Source organism: Taurulus bubalis (assembly GCF_910589615.1).
Source record: "Taurulus bubalis genome assembly, chromosome: 15".
In the NCBI taxonomy this organism is placed as follows: domain Eukaryota; kingdom Metazoa; phylum Chordata; class Actinopteri; order Perciformes; family Cottidae; genus Taurulus; species Taurulus bubalis.
Window position 1 is genome coordinate 5,043,766 of NC_136603.1, and position 17,423 is coordinate 5,061,188.

General features: G+C 45.8%; 1 protein-coding gene across 1 annotated transcript in view; it reads right to left on the reverse strand.

Annotated features, from left to right (window-relative positions):
- Positions 1 to 17,423, reverse strand: part of dgkh (diacylglycerol kinase, eta) — a gene marked incomplete at both ends in the record, with an annotated part of 52,303 nt that overhangs the window by 16,676 nt on the left and 18,204 nt on the right. The window contains 6 exons of the mRNA XM_079231342.1: positions 3,483 to 3,585; positions 4,214 to 4,339; positions 4,699 to 4,805; positions 7,989 to 8,121; positions 9,564 to 9,668; positions 16,913 to 16,993. Coding sequence (XP_079087468.1) covers positions 3,483 to 3,585; positions 4,214 to 4,339; positions 4,699 to 4,805; positions 7,989 to 8,121; positions 9,564 to 9,668; positions 16,913 to 16,993 — 655 coding nt within the window. The remainder of the gene's footprint in view (positions 1 to 3,482; positions 3,586 to 4,213; positions 4,340 to 4,698; positions 4,806 to 7,988; positions 8,122 to 9,563; positions 9,669 to 16,912; positions 16,994 to 17,423) is intronic.

Consider the following 17,423-nt stretch of genomic DNA (forward strand, 5'->3'; position numbering starts at 1 on the left):
TGGACACTAACAGATACATTGTATTAGATAGAGTTTAAACATATTGAATTCATTTAAATTAAATTCAGAGCAGCTGATATGAAAGTACTTACTATAATATGAACACAACAAACGACTGTAATGCCAAACATTCAAATGTTTGATATTTACTTTAGAAAATGCATTGATATTACTGAATCTAGAAACACAGATTTTCGTAATTTGTTGGAAACATTTCACTGTTGTTTGGCTCGTGACCCACAACCTCAAAGCTACACAACCTCATCGCTACACAACCTCATCTCTACACAACCTCATCGCTACACAACCTCATCGCTACACAACCTCATCTCTACACAACCTCATCTCTACACAACCTCATCGATACACAACCTCATCTCTACACAACCTCATCTCTACACAACCTCATCTCTACACAACCACAAAGCTACACAACCTCATCGCTACACAACCTCATCGCTACACAACCTCATCTCTACACAACTTCAAAGCTACACAACCTCAAAGCTACACAACCTCATCGCTACACAACCTCATTGCTACACAACCTCATCGCTACACAACTTCATCTCTACACAACCTCAAAGCTACACAACCTCATCTCTACACAACCTCATCTCTACACAACCTCAAAGCTACACAACCTCATCTCTACACAACCTCATCGCTACACAACCTCATCTCTACACAACCTCATCTCTACACAACCTCATCGATACACAACCTCATCTCTACACAACCTCAAAGCTACACAACCTCATCTCTACACAACCTCAAAGCTACACAACCTCATCGCTACACAACATCATCTCTATACAACCTCATCTCTACACAACCTCATCTCTACACAACCTCAAAGCTACACAACCTCATCTCTACACAACCTCATCTCTACACAACCTCATCTCTACACAACATCATCTCTACACAACCTCATCGCTACACAACCTCATCTCTACACAACATCATCTCTATACAACCTCATCTCTACACAACCTCATCTCTACACAACCTCAAAGCTACACAACCTCATCTCTACACAACCTCATCGCTACACAACCTCATCGCTACACAACCTCATCGATACACAACCTCATCTTTACACAACCTCATCTCTACACAACCTCAAAGCTACACAACCTCATCTTTACATAACCTCATCTCTACACAACCTCATTTTTACACAACCTCAAAGCTACACAACCTCATCTCTACACAACCTCAAAGCTACACAACCTCATCGCTACACAACCTCATCGATACACAACCTCATCGCTACACAACCTCATCGCTACACAACCTCATCTCTACACAACCTCAAAGCTACACAACCTCATCTCTACACAACCTCATCTCTACACAACCTCATCGCTACACAACCTCATCTCTACACAACCTCATCGCTACACAACCTCATCTCTACACAACCTCATCGCTACACAACCTCATCTCTACACAACCTCATCGCTACACAACCTCATCTGTATACAACCTCATTTCTACACAACCTCAAAGCTACACAACCTCATCTCTACACAACCTCATCGCTACACAACCTCATCTCTACACAACCTCAAAGCTACACAACCTCATCTCTACACAACCTCATCGCTACACAACCTCATCTCTACACAACCTCATCGCTACACAACCTCATCTCTACACAACCTCAAAGCTACACAACCTCATCGCTACACAACCTCATCGCGACACAACATCATTGCTACACAACCTCATCTCGCTGCGTGCTCAGACTGAGCGTAATAATGCATGGGAGCGCAGCACATGCCAAAAACACGTGTTTTGCTCCCTTGCAGAGCGCGAACGCACACACACACACACACACACACACACACACACACACACACACACACACACACACACACACACACACACTCACAGACTAATCGGTGGGAGGTAATGCAACAAGAGGTTTCTGCGCTCGCAGCATAATCTGTGCACCCCACTGCGTTGACAGCTCCGTGCATATGGGGGCTTCCACCATGTGTGTGTCTGTGTGTGTGTGTGTGTGTGTGTGTGTGTGTGTGTGTGTGTGCGTGTGAGTGGCACTTCTATCAACTCCTACCACTCCCTCCTTCCCTTCTCCCCCCCGCATCCTCCTTCACGTCTTCCTTCTGCTCCCTAATCTCTCTGTCTACCCTCTTCGATTTTTCTCTCTCTTTCCTCTCTCTCTCTCTCTCTCTCTGGGATGTTGTTGTCAGTAACGGATGGATTGAGGGAGGGTGGGTGGAGGAGAAGAAGAGGGGAAGGGAGGGGAGTCACAGCGCTCCAGCACGTGCTAGAGTCTGCCCGTCAGCCAATTACAACCAAACGCCCCCTCTTGCCAGCCTGCATTTGGGCAGAGGGGGCACTGGAACGTGAGGAGAGAGAGAGAGAGAGAGAGAGAGAGAGAGAGAGAGAGAGAGAGAGAGAGAGAGAGAGAGAGAGAGAGAGAGGAAGGATATGTCTCTTTTTTCTTTGCCTTTTTTCCTTCTTCTGTTTTTTTCTTGTCCTCCTCCTGTCATCTGGATTCCCCGTCCTCCCTTTCTCTGCCTCCCTTTTATCCACCTCCCAATTAGCCGATGCCAGCTTTTCACAGGCTCTGTGTGTACTGTGTGTGTGTGCATGTGTGTGTGTGTGTGTGTGTGTGTGCGTGAGACCCATTCATTGACTTCCGCAACAGTAATTCAATCACACACGCTTATCCGAGTCTGTCTCGCAGGTGCTGATCTCCATCTAAAATGGGTTTAATGCAGGCTCTGGTAGGCACACACACACACACACACACACACACACACACACACACACACAAACAGACTTATATATGGAGAAAGACAGAGTCGTCATGTATGAACAAAGCAAAACCGACGACGCACACAGACTTTGCTGAACAGGGAACCTGGAGGGGTTTACAGCCATCTGCACAGCTCCTCTTGCATGCTTTTATGAAATATCACATGATGACGAATGTGTGTGTCCATTTTGACAGCAAGTTAGGATTTATCTTATTATGATTCCTCTCTCACACACATCTTGCCTGGAGATGATTTATTTTAAGCCTTCAGAGAGGTGTGTGCCATCCTGTCACATCGGGCTATTTTTAACCACCTCGCCACGAAACAAGAAATTGGCAATTTCCCGGAACAAATACCAGCGGCCGGTCCTTCGCTCTAATACGACCAGCAGGAAGTTGGGAAGAAAGTATGGATTTGTTGGTGAGACACATAATACAAAGAAAGAATAATAAAAGTGTCTTTTTTCTTCTTCTCTGCTCTCCAGCGGACGAATCATCACATTGTCCCTCTCTTCCCTCCTGCCAGCGCCCGTCCATGTGACAGGGCGGAAGGTCAAAGTTCAGGAGGAAGACATCGGTCGACTAAATGGGGTGAAATCCCATTTTTTCGAAATGTAACGATTGCTCAGCCTCTGACCCTTTGAGTGAGTCAGCGCCATTGCGTCATGTGTGTGTGAGGGGGGCCTACCATCGGAGTCGATGCTGTTGAGTGCCGTCGGGGGGATGATGGAGACTTTGCACTGACCAAGAGGACACTTGCGAGGGTACAGGTCCATGCAGGCGGTGTGCACCTAGAAGAACAGCAAAAAGTGACTAATCTTTTCTCTCATGTACATGCACAACAACAATGATGTAATTCCCTCGAGATACAATGATGTAAAAAAAAAAACATACAGATAAATAAATCATTTTTCATGTTGTTCTACCCTTTAGATGTCTGCTTTGTTGTTATTGTAATGGTTAATTTAACAATTTAACATCTGGCTGTTTTTTTTTTAATGCTCCATCCATTTGTTTGCTGCTTATCTCGGTGCAGCTCATAGGTTAAGAGCTTCTCTCAAAGGCAGAGCTGGAAGAAGTTACTCAATAAGGAGCGAAAAATGTTTTCCCGATGACTGAAAAGCAATAATGCAGCGTTCCAGCTGCTTTGTGAAATGTTGGGTCCTGATTTTGGGTTGCTAGCGTGCTAAACGATGAGCTGCAGTTCCAGGCTAACAAGCTGCAAACAATTCATCATTTTAAAGTACGAGGCTATCAACAAGCTGCGTTCAATGCCGAGACGGTGCTCTTTGTTGTCCTAAATGTTTTCATCGCGATTCAAACAGTCGAGCTTCTTGTTGCATTCTTAATTAATCCTGTTTCAACGTGATCCAGCTGGAGGCAAATTAAGCATCGCCGTACGCGCCACAGATGTCTTACCATAGCTTTGCACCAGAGGCAGCGCCAGTCCTGCAGCCTCAGCACGCTGCCACACGTCTTATCGCACACAGCACACTTGGCACTGACGGGCAGGTTGCCCTCCAACCACTGGTGAGGCATGGCAATCTGTGGGTTGAACACAGCACGCGGGTAAAGAACTGGGGAAGCCTTCACGCGGTCTACTTTCATCTTTCTGGCCCTCCTAGGGAGCACTTTTATCCAAATCTCTCTGCTTTTTCCGACACTGAAGACTCCATGAGCATGAACAAGTTGAGTCAAAGCGCTCTCATTATAACACATTTTGCATTATTATGTAACAGAAGATAAAAATGCCTTTCTTGTGTTTCAGTATTTCCCTTAAAAGCCTCCAGAATATCATTTTAAACCATCATGGGTAACAAAACAAAGCAATGTTTCTCCACAGTTTTTCCCCAGTTAGCAGCTCCTAAAGGAATGTCAAGATAATTCTTAACATGCAAACTCACCCCATCCTCATCCTCAATGATATCCTTCCCTATGGAAGCCAGGGTTGTCCATTTACAGTTGTTAGTGGCTCTGACAGCACAGCGCTTGTGGGCCTTGAATTTGCACACTGAAAAACACAAAAAGTCACGTACTGTCAGTCTGTTGACATGTCCCACCTTACATTGACTCAGCAGCTTCATATTGGAGCACTTCATTAGACGAGACTGTGAAAAAACATTAATACTTGAGTATTGTGATGTCTTTGTATTGTGTGTATCGATTGATTTTGAGTTAACGGCTTACATGCAGAGATTTGTGGCAGACAGCGTTTCAGATTTGGTGTTTTACGGTGACAGTTTTACGGAGATTTGACCCCAAAAAAATCAAGATACAACATTGTATTGTCAGGTTCTTCCCAATACACAGACCTGACATTATATGTATGCAGATGAAGAGTGAAAGATCATTTGTATGACAGTAAATGGCTACCAAATGTTCTAAGATTCGTTGTACCTAAAATGTCATATATTTCTACATTTTCTTTCCTTCAAACGCAGTAAACCCCTGGACACTGATGCATTATTCAGAAACGGACACACCCCACAACGTTCTAATGAATCAAGCCGTAATGGCATGTCAGTGGGTGTAATTACTAACCTCCCTGAACCCTTACATATCTGACAGGTAGAAGCAAAGCGTAGCTCCACGTCACAGTTCTCAACCCTCGCCTACAGGCCGAGCTAAAACCTAAACCCTGGACCCCACAGCAGACAGTACAGGAAGCTGTACTGTCTGGATTACTGTGTTAAAACCACACAATACACGTACATGCATGTGCTTCGTTGAACAGGGGAAACTAAATGCCTGCTATACATGTAATCAGCTCCACCAATTGCTGCCTAGTAAGCCATCTATATTCCAATAGTCAGAAAGCTAGAATTAACATTGTGTTTTGGTTTGGCGCCTATTCAAAAGTTGAATGTTAAGAGTGTATAAGGGCTTAGAACATCATGAAGTATATGATTGCCATTTCAGTGATCAAATGCCTCCTCTGTTTTTGCAGCAATTTTTGGGTTGATACCATTTACTAAGCCAGACGTGATACACAATTTTACCATTTTGACTCCGTGAAAATCGATAAAAATGGTTAAAAATCCCTTCAAAATATCAAGCTAAGCTAAGCTAAGCTAGGCGTCTCCTTGCTCCTGCTTGGTATTTAACAGGCAGAAGAGTCAATCTTCTCATCTAACTCTAAACAAGACAGCAGGTAAATGCGTATTTCTCCAAACATTTAACTTTAAAAAGGTTGAAGTAAGAGAATAACAACAAAGACAAAAATCCTGCTGCACCTCAGTTAGTAACAAAGTGACTTATAGCACCATGAATATCTGTCCATCTGTCGTGTGTGTGTGTGTGTGTTAGCACGAGGAGCTACAGCCACTGCAACGCCAGGAAAAGCACTTAAAACATTTCACACATTTGACTTTAATGTAGTTAATGCAGCTTGCTCTGAATAAGAAACGAACAGCTCCTATGAAGATGTATAGGCAGATGGAGATTGCTCTCGCCCTATTTTTCTCCATTAAGGATGAGGCACTTAGCAGACTCATGAATAATGTCTGTGCTCTGGGGAACTTTGCTTCCACCCAACCCACCCATACGCTCTCACACAGCACTGACACACACACACACACACGCAATATTGTCATTAGGAAGTCCGCGCAGATATACAAACTAAATCAGAGTCATATCCGGGAGCAACAATTGATGTTTCAATTTAGTCGACCGCTAAATGCTGTTAGGGAGCATTAGCAGAGCATTAAGAGAATTCAGAGGACATGATACCAAGGCCTGGTAATGGACAGGCCCTACCCTGGGCGTTTACACAGCCAGACTGGGGGGGGGGGGGGGGGTGGGAGCCGGCCGCCATGCGCAGGAAATCGAAGGGAAATTTAAGCCTCGTAATTGCTGCGAAACTGGCTGCTCTCCACATTTAATAGAGAAGCTCAACCGCCGGCTCCATTCCACTCTCTTTTCTTCTCTCCCTTCTTTGTGCCATTCTCACAGACCGCCTCTCGTTCTCACGGGCGATCACCTCCTCCTCACACCGTCCGGAGTCAGACGTCGGGACTGAGCAACTCCGGTGACGAGCGTGCTGATGCACTCAATGTTTTTGGCACATTGCTTTAGAAAAACTACGTATCGGGACATACTCAAATATAGTGCTTTGGGTGACCTTTGGCCCTACATACACAACGCTGTGCGTCGAACATCCCGCCACCACATGTCTAAAATAATACTCTAATCTAATCAAAATTAACTATCAACTGATGCATCTAAAGGGAATCTTTACGAGGCCAATAGAGAGCGAGTGTCCGCTGTAAACCACGACTCCGTGTTTTGTTTTTTTTTTGGGGATGAAAGGCCCCGCGATCTCAGTTGCATCTTGTTTGTTGAAAGTGGTGCGTGGAGCGGGATGAGCCGATTTAGATCACAAGGGTTTGATGCCGCTCTAATGACTCTCCATCGCTCTCTGTCTTCTCTCTTTTGTTCTCCGTCCTGGACGTGAGAGGGCCGCGTTGTAGAGGATAATGAGCCCTGAGTGGAGTGGCTCTTACTGCCTTACACACACACACACACACACACACACACACACAGGAATGGGCTGTCTGAGACGCGCGCTCACGGGGGAACATTAGCTAAATTAGAACGAGAGGATATGCAGATGGTGCTCATTAAGGTCTGCTGCCTGTCACTGACACTTTACATCAGCTCAAAGAAAGCGAGGAAAAAAAAGAAAAGAAGTGTCAAACCCCGACCACTTCGCACTCCACTTCAGCGTTCTTTCACAGGCGAGGTGAGGAGATGTGTCGTCATTCACAGAAGCCATTATCAGTCTTTCTTTCTCCACTTGGGGATATATGCGAGAAATTAAATTCAAATGACGTGAGTCAACGCCTTATCTAACACACGGTACGACACTGAAGCATATGGCTAGAGCCCGCGCCAGCGTCAATGGCGGTTCACCACTCCCTCCACTTCACTCCCTCCACTTCAAGCCAACAGTTTGATGGGCATCCAACTCTGGAACCGAGAGCGTTTCAAAGGCTGGCTCCGGTATATCCGCTCCGCTCTGCTTAGACGGGCATTCGAACAAAGACTTTTCTCACTTCAGTGACTCACAAGTCCTTACGCAATGTAGTCATACACCTTCCTATAGACCCGCCAACGCGGCTCGCAGTGCCACATTAGTCCGTCTGATCTTTAGAGAGAAGGTGTAGAACAGTGTGTGTGTTTGTGTGCCACCTACCTTCGCAAGAGAGGCCGTGGGACGTGACCCCAGACAAGCTGTCTTTGCAGACGTTGCAGAAGGTGGGCCGTGCGTGGGAGCAGGCGTACCAGTTGTGCATCCCTGAGAAATGTTCCACATTAAACTGTGCCGTCTGGCAAAGGAGAGGTTAAAACAGGTTGGCAGCGCTGGGATGACAGTCACAGAAAAAAGGCAAGCACAGTGCACTACATCATCAAGAAAAGAACAACAATACAACGGCATAGCTAGTGTGCAGCAGGGCTCAGGCCCGGGGGCGAGTAAAGCGCCCGAGTTGTTATCACAGCTAGTAAAAATCAAGTAGATTTGTGAATTCTTTCATTTTTTATTGGCCTGACCGGGCAAAAAACATTAACATTGATCCCTGCTGTGGGCCGCATAACAAACGACTGCATATTTTCATTGTAATTACAAGCAGAAAGAAACCAACAAAATTCAACATGAAATATAAGAACGAGGAGACACCTTTCCACACTCAGCCCATTCGTCCCCTTGCGTATTAGCTTTCCCCTTATCATAATAATTCCCCCCCCTCGGGTCTCGGCGCTATAAAAGGATCCCCGTGACGGCGCTACCTGTCTGGCATTAAGAGAGCACGCAGCAGGACATGCACCAGGACTCCGCGGGGATAAAAACCCGCCTCTGCTAGCCGACAGTCATTAGTGTGACTCTGCCGCTCCATGATTTTTACAAAAGCAGCACCTGCTCGCGGGGGAAATTGGATGCTTCTATACATTAGTGCGTGAGGAGAGCCCCGCTGTGGAGCGGTGAGCGTGGGCGCCCTGCGTTTAGAGGCGGCCGTTTCCTAACTAGGAATCCTAACAGGTGCTCCTGGACCGGGACCTCTCTCGGGTGCTGCACGAGAGGAACCGGTTATTAAATGCCGGCTCCTCGGCTCGGGTGTGTGCGCGCGTTGGTGTGTGTGCACACACACGTGTGTGTACCCAGAGAGCTCTGAGTGAGGGGGGCTGCTGCTGCATTGCAGTGCAGTAAAGGGGTGAGGGATGGGGTCTTATATAAGATTTCCCTCCCAAATCAAAGCCATTAAAATGCAGCAACTGCTGTCTTCCCCCCTTGGGATGCTGATGATACTGTATGTGTGTGTGTGTGTGTGTGTGCGTGTTCTTCACTGTATCTCTATGTATGTCCGCTGGTGCTTTGTGTGCTTCTGAATCTCCAACATTAGAGCGTGTTGCTTCTGCATTAACAACTTCTTGGCTCTGCAGGTGCCTTCGGCGTCATGACGTGCAACTCCTATTCGCGCTACTCTTTACACACATCGATCTGGGGCTCGTCACCTTTTTCCTTTCACGCAACGCTAGCAAGGATGCGGTCACTTGGAGGAGCATCCTCAGGTGGGAATATTTGGTCCAAAAAAAAAAAAACTAAACAGAAACATCACTGGCAAAAATCTCCAAAAGAGGATACGCCTGAAAACAGATTTATTGCTCGTGGCGCACCATCGCTCTCCTCCTCCCTGCCACACACACACACACCCACACACACACACACACACACACACACACACACACACTCGTGGATCTGTTGATTTCTTACCTCGTAATGCTCTCTGGACTGGACGGACTTCAGCGAACTGATCCAGTCCTCCATCTCTTTCCTGTTCTCGGCGCAGAGGATGAGCCTACGGAACGGAGTGATCACCTGGAGGGAGAGGGAGGGAAGCGTGCACGGGTGAGAGAGTGAGACAGATAACTGTAGCTAAGAAAGAGAGAGAGAGAGAGAGAGAAAGAGAGAGAGATGAATTTCACCAGTGGCTTCCTCCTCAGCCACTGAGAGGAGAGAGCGAGCAGCTCCGTCTTTAAGGGAGAAAGAGAGAGGGAGAGGATGAGAAGCCCCCTCCCTCTCTCTTTCTTCCTCCCTCCCTCCCGCTCCCTCTCTCTCTCTCTCTCTCTCTCATTAACTCTCGCTCACTCATCTTCCAACACCTTCTTGAGTTAGTTTTTTCCTCCGCTCCAGCATTTATCCCCCCCTCCTCTCGCCCTCTATGTTGCTTTGAGCCAGATATGTGCTGACAGGCAAAGCGCCTCAGAAAAAGGCTAAGAGCCCCCCCCACACACACACACACACACACACACACACACACACACACTCCTGTCCTCCCTCTCTGTGCGAGTGTTGTGCATGTGTGTTTAAGCGCAGTCTCCCTGTAGATAACCCAGCAGACATGCGGCACCCTTTCAGCACCCCATCACTTATTTATGCGCCCTCATCTCTTCTTTCTCACCCTCTCTTTCGAACTCAACGGGTCCCTGATGTTGAGGATGGTGAGGCTGAATGCGTGCCCACACACACACACACACACACACAAACGCGCACACGCACGCACACAGGAGGACAATATCACGCTACTCAATATTCATCTCCCAGCAGTGATGCTGATGTTTCCTCTCCTCTCCACGATGAAAGCTACTTCCTATCAGTCGTGTTCAGGTCACACTGAGCACAGATGTCCTCTCTGGATTGGCAAAAAGTTTGAAATCATCAGAGAAACGTGATATTGCAACAATATAATTGATTTCATCAAGAGAAATACTGAGAGGTCTGGTGTGTAGGATGCATCTATCTAGCAGAAACTGCCAAGTGTGGAGAACTATGGTGGCTGACGAGAAAAACGCAAAAACGCCCCTATAGAGCCAGTGTTTGGTTTGTCCCCTCTGGGCCACTGTAGAAACATGGCGGGGCCGCTCTCCTTAGGTAGATGTAAACATACTTGTACATTCTTCTATTTCACTGTATATACTTATATATACACTGCATATATTTAGCATTTTTGCACTTTCTTTATTGTTTCATTTTATTACATTTAAAACGCCCTGCTGTTCTGTTGTGTATTCTGAGTATTATTCATACCTAATATGTTAGTGTCTTCTATGTAACTTTGCTTACTGCTGCCACAAACTATCTATCTATCTAAACGGCTCATTCTAGGATAACAAAAATGTTTCTTATTTTCAGGCGATTATACACGAAAGAAAAAAAAATCATATTATATTTCATTTCCACCAATAGATGCTACACCCTGTACCTTTAATTCTATGTATTTATTTAACAGATCGAAATTAATTTAACCAAATTTCCGTCTGTATTCCTTTCAGCAAAAGGGTAAATTGGTTGAATTAGCGTTCCTTTTTGTGGACGAAAATGTGAAATTGTCGGAGGGTAATGGTCTGTTTACTGTCAGTATCACTGTGTGCTGCACACAATTTGCTGTGTTTCTTCTTCTCCTCCAAATTGCTTATTGATTTCTTTCGGCACGCTGTTCCAGACCAACTACCCACCGCCATCTGAAGCCATACGTTCAAGCTGCAGCGGGCGCTTTGTTCCATTCTTGAATTACACCCGTTTTGGCGCTAATTGGATAAATGTCTTGCTGTGCGATCCACACATCCTGCAGACCCAACGCACATCCATTAGTCAACGACAAAGGGAGTGAACAAGTGCAAAGGAAATCGTATTCTCCTCCCCGTGAAGGATTCGGTGACAAAGTAAATCTTCAAAGGGAGATTCTCTCTCTCTCTCTCTCTCTCTCTCTTTCTCTGTCTGTTCTGCCTGTTGAGACCAGCAGCACCTGAGGCTTCCACAAGGTGTGGAAAACAGCAGGTGCACAACAAACACCAATGCACGTGTGTGTGTGTGTGTGTGTGGTGTGCATGAGTGTATCGTGCACGTTGGGGCACTTAGCATACATCTGCTTTTCTCTCTGCGTGAAGGTCACTGTTGCCGGTTTACAGCCACATGTTGCCGCCAGCCAAAAGTTTCCCAAGCGGCATTTTTAGAGCCTTTTTTTAGGCCTCTGATCACACAGTTTTGCATTTAAAAAGGTGGGGTTTTCCTTTTTTTTTTTAACCGTGGATTTTACATCGGCCCCGAGTCCCACACTTCCTTCATCGGCCATTTATAGGAAATAAACAAACCCTTTTCAAAAGGGGCATTTTCTAAAAGATCAAAACCATTTTCTGCATAAACAATCAAATGTGTGACGACCAGCTGCAGCTGTCACGGCTCATTCTCCCGCTTCCAGGGCGGGAAAAAGAGACAGAAAATGTACATTTCACCAGAATCTGGTTAAAGCTGGCGAGGCGGACAGAGGTGTCTCTGTGGGAATCCATCTGGGAGGAACGCTGAACAACAGTTTTGCTGAATGCAGCATTTTTCCCACCACAAGGAATAGAGCGTCCATTGATCGTAGTTTTGGTCAAATGTAAAATGTTCAACGACACACTGATTTATCAGAAGGGGGCGTTGCTTCACAGATTAAAACCCTAGAACAGTAACTGTGTAGCTTCATGCTGCTCACTGACGTTATCGGAGGTGGGCGTGTCTTATCGAAGGTGGGCGTGTCTTATCGAAGGCGGGCGTGTCTTATCGAAGGCGGGCGTGTCTTATTGAAGGTGGGCGTGTCTCTCTGCTCCAATCCCTGGAACAGGCACGTGTTCGGGTGATTTTCACCCAACATTAGTGATAGAGGGTGAAACAAATGTTGAGTGGACATTATCATTGAAGGGACCAAAGAACAAGTTCATAGCTCCATTATTTATATTTCTAATCATGTTTTATTGACGATTCCCACATTTTTCACCCGATTTTGAGCCTTTCTTTAGGGTCCCCCCCATGATACCTGATTTTCGTTTTCTAGTTCTATAGGGTAAAAAAAAAAAGAAGAGTACTTCAATTTGCCTTGTATTTTTTGATGATAAGTATTTTTCACCAGGTACATTTTATCGGGTCAAATATACCCGACGTTAGTGATGGAGTTACTTTTTGTAACGTTAGACTTGCAGAAAAGCAACCTGTTTTATTTCTTTATTGTACTAGAGAAATAACCCAAACAGACATCAGGGTGTGGAACACGACACAGGTCTGTGTTTGTAGCAACGAGCATCAACAACTATCAACTACAGAAAGTAGACAATGTGGTGATACTGTTATTGTTATTTATGAGTCATGTATTTTCTGTATGGAGTATCTTGAGCATCCACCTGACTGAGTTCCCACATGAATCACCTGAATTAATCGGTCCAATAAACGGAATCTCTCCATAAACGTTGTATATGAACATGTGTGTTCTTGTGTGTGTAACTATTGTCCTCTCCTTACCCTCCCCTTGATTTTAAAGCTAATCACATTAGCATCCTTCCTCCTTATTTTTGAGAAAGTGGACACAACAACTCCCAGATTACTGAAAGTGTGTTGCCAGCTAATTATGTGTATGTGTGTGTGTGTGTGTGCGTGTGTGTGTGTGTGCGTGTGTGTGTGTCGGCCTGCGAGAAGAGTGCATCTGTTGTTCTCCCTCTTTCTCTCTCTCTTCAGAGGATTCTATGTTTTTCCTCTCCGCCGTTAATCACAATACAGATTTCCACCAGGATCTGTAAGGATTACTCTGTGTGTGTGTGTGTGTGTGTGTGTGTGTGTGTGTGTGTGTGTGTGTGTGCGTGTGTGTGTGTGTGTGTGTGTGTGTGTGTGTGGGCAAATTGATCCCTTTGGACATAGATCACAGTGTCTCTCTGCTGGTGTGCTGTGTCCATGCGCGTGTGTGTTTCTAGGTGTGTGTGTTTGTTTCTAGGTGTGTGTGTTTGTTTCTATGTGTGTGTGTGTCGTGACTGGAACGGGGTAGTGATAAGATTGGTTGCCAGGGGAAACAGGAACGGCTGTTTCCAAAAATGGCTCTAGGCATCCCTCAAGTGTGGAAAACCTCCCTTGATGACTGACCTTCAGAGCTGAATATATCAGATGTGTGTGTGTGTGTGTGTGTGTGTGTGTGTGTGTGTGTAATGACAAGTGACAAGTGGCCTCTTTGATCAACATCCTCTTCTCTCAATGATGAGAACATGTAATTATAAGCCTCATCAGCGCTTAGTTTTAGTGGAGAGGCAACCGCCAAACAGATGAACTGATAATGAGGGACACCCGTCACTGTTTACACACACACACACACACACACACACACACACACACACACACACACAGCTGCTTTATATCAAAACACGCGACAGCGAATCGGAGCGCCGTATTTGCCCCCGATTTGAGTTTCCACGAGTTTTTCTTTTCATGGATTTCCAGTGGACGGTAACGAGCGAGCCAATCCAATAAGCGCGAGCGAGTCAGCGAGAGTCTGTAAGGAGTTCATGGTTTGGGCTGAGCTCGCCCTCCCTCCCTCACGTGCACCTCAGGGTGCTCCCTGGCGGCACCGCCTCGCCGGATCCTTTTCAACACACACGATGAAACAACAGCACAAGATGAGAACGCCGAGCGCTGCAGTTTATCTTAATGTATAAATACACACACACACACACACACACACACACACACACACGCGCGTATACTTTCCCCATTGATGTGCCGACGCAGTCATGAATAATACATGCACGCCTCGACACGTGCACACCCACATGCACAGTTGTTTTCATCCTAACGATGCTTCATCCATGTTTGTTTAGTAGCTTTACCCTGGAAATTAAAAAGACCCCTTCAACATCCCACCCGTTGCATTTATGAATCTTACACAGCAACATCTATCTTTATTGTCCCTGTTAAATGAAATACATACATAATAAAACAATACTATTTTTAGAGGCATATTTACAGCAGTTGCATGTCTCCACTATGCAATGCGCTGGAGGAAAGGAGGGAGATTATTACCTTCTCTCATCCAGAGGTTGCAAATTTATTTTCAGCCAAAAAATACATTAAAAGTGAGAGAATATACCGAGGAACCCCATAATGCTGGAATAATTTAATGTAGCCCGTTAATAAATAACACGTTTGTAATGTTAGAAATGTAGATCAAAAATGCATTAAACATGTACTTAACATGTTTGCAGATTATTTTTTGATGGATTTGAAAAATAATCTATGAACTATTATACTCTATAAGATAATAATAACATTAAATAACATTATTACTATTTGTTGAACTATTAAAAAGATATATATACATATTGTATATATATATAAATAATGATAATTCCTCCCTACTAGTGACATTTAAGTATTTCTTGTTGCTGGTAGGTCCAGATCCCCTTAGCAACCCGCTCTGTGAAAACACATCATGCACACGCTACACCTGCAGAGCTCCAGACAACAATCTTATCTCTGGCATGACTCAACTCATCCAACCAACCAAGTAGCACCGACCTGCATGGAGGACGCCGGCAGCATCACTCATCCTCAGAGGGCGACCGACACACGGACGGAGACAGAGAGAGAGAGAGGCAGAGAGACTGGTGATGGCTCTGCACAGTCAGAGCAAAGCCCTACAATGCGACCTCTGCAGTGGTCTGTCTCTGTCTATGTCTCTCTCTCTCTCTCTCTCCCTCAGTTGTGATCACAGAACCCGTGTGACGAAGCCCGGTCTCCCCCTGTCGGCGTGCATGACTGCGTCTGGGTCGATGCATCACAGAGATTTGCGTGCGTGCATGTGTGTGTGTGTGTGTGTGTGTGTGTCGGCGCTGCCGGTGATCCACCGCCTCGGCGCGTCGCGTTACCTTTTGGTTTTTATGCTTCAGCGCTCCCTCTCTCGCTCGGTGCCGCCTCTCCTGTCTTCATTTCCTCTCCATCTCTCCCCTCGTTCCCTCTGCATCTGTCTTCCCTCTCTCTCTCTCTCTCTCGCGCTCTCGCTCTACCTTCTCTCCTCCTCTTTTCCCCCCGGGGGGGAGCATGTGTGCGAGTGCAGTTCAGCGGCGGTGTGACATCACTCCAGGATTTCCTCCACTGCTCTGCCCCGCCGTGTCTTTCCCCTTCGCCATCTTAAACTTCATTCAACGTGCCCTACTTCTTTCACCTCCATATCGATCTTTCTCTCCGCAAAATGTTGTTGTACCTTTGTCCTTCCCTCCTTCCTCGTCCCCTCGTCTCCCTCCTAGCCCCTTCATCATGAAGCTATGATGCTCATAAGGCTACCCGGAGCTCATCTCCAAACCTTTTATTAACCCTGGCACAAACAAAAAAACAGTCACGACTGCACGCACATGCAGCAGGCCCACTGTAATCTTATTTATGAATATGGCAGACGCTAAGCCATCCCAGGCACTCAGTGAAGCGTTTCAAGGCGCTGCTAAAAATAGCGGCACGCTCTCCTCTGGGCTCTGTTCTGCTGCCTACCTCCTCCCACTCCTTGTGTCTTTTTATAGCAACACCCGGGGAGAGACATTTATAGAAAGGACAGGGCACCACTCGCTCGCTCGCTGTCTGTTTTCGTCCCCGTTGCTCATTATACTCGTTTCCCTCCGCCTCCCACACACGCTCGCCCAGCTCATTCTTCTCCCGGCTTTGAGCATTCACAAGCAGCGCCACTTTGTTTTCTGACAGGGAGCAACGTGACCACACGTGAGGCGCAATGCTGGGAGGTGTGTGAGAATACCGGAGTGTAACGGTGGCTTCGTATTTTGACAGCCGGGCATCAGGCCGGTGATGATCTCTCCATCGAAGCATTTTGTCGAAAAAACAAGTGATTTTAACAAAATGGTGACATTATTTCTTCCAAATGTTCTGCTTGCTGTTGCCTTTAATTGAACCAGATTCACAGATATTAATCAATTTCTGCATCTCACGACTGCATTTTATTTCTTAAACTGCACCGCAACTTGTGTTGTATTTTTGTTTTTTGAATGTTTTAAAATGAATCTTCTTCATTGTTTTTAAATCTTGTTTTCTTCTGCATTATGTTTTGATGCTTTTAATGCTTTTAATCTGTTATCTCACACTCAGACTCTTAGTCTCAGGCCGTGTAAATCATTTCTGTCATCCAAACGTAAAGCTCTTCAACCAACTAAAACATACAAAATAAATAAAAATACAAATCTTCTGAATATCTTCATCATAACTTTGCACTACATGGGGATCGAGACCACGGCTCGCGCTGTGTCTGCTTGGGTGGGAAGACTCACTGTGAAGCTGTTGTTGACATTCTTTGTGCTGGACTCTGCAACGCTGGCATCCGACAGGTCCACCTCGTCAAAGATAAGGGACTGCAGAGGAGAGGAGGTGGGGGAGAAAAGAGGGAAGTCCCAGGAAGAGGAGGAGGAGGAGGAGGAGGACGAGGAGGAAGACACAAAAGAGAGCAGGAGGATGAGCTTTTTGGACAATGTTTTTTTTTTTTAAACAGAGGTTTGAACTTAGCTTATTGTCACGCATACTAGGGCATGAAGTGAACTGTGATTGGCTGAGAGAGAAATGCCTTGTCGTGACCAAAGCGAAGCAGGCCTTACATGAACAGGTAGAACCTCTCAGTGCTGAATGGAAGCGACTGCGGAATCATGAAAGGGCAACGAGAAATATGATCCTGATATCAAATATGCAGCCAACAATCCTTTAAATAATGCACCACTTCCCAAATACCTCTAATGGGTGAGAAACAGCACTTAATGAGTATATATGCCCTGTAGTGTAGTGAAAATA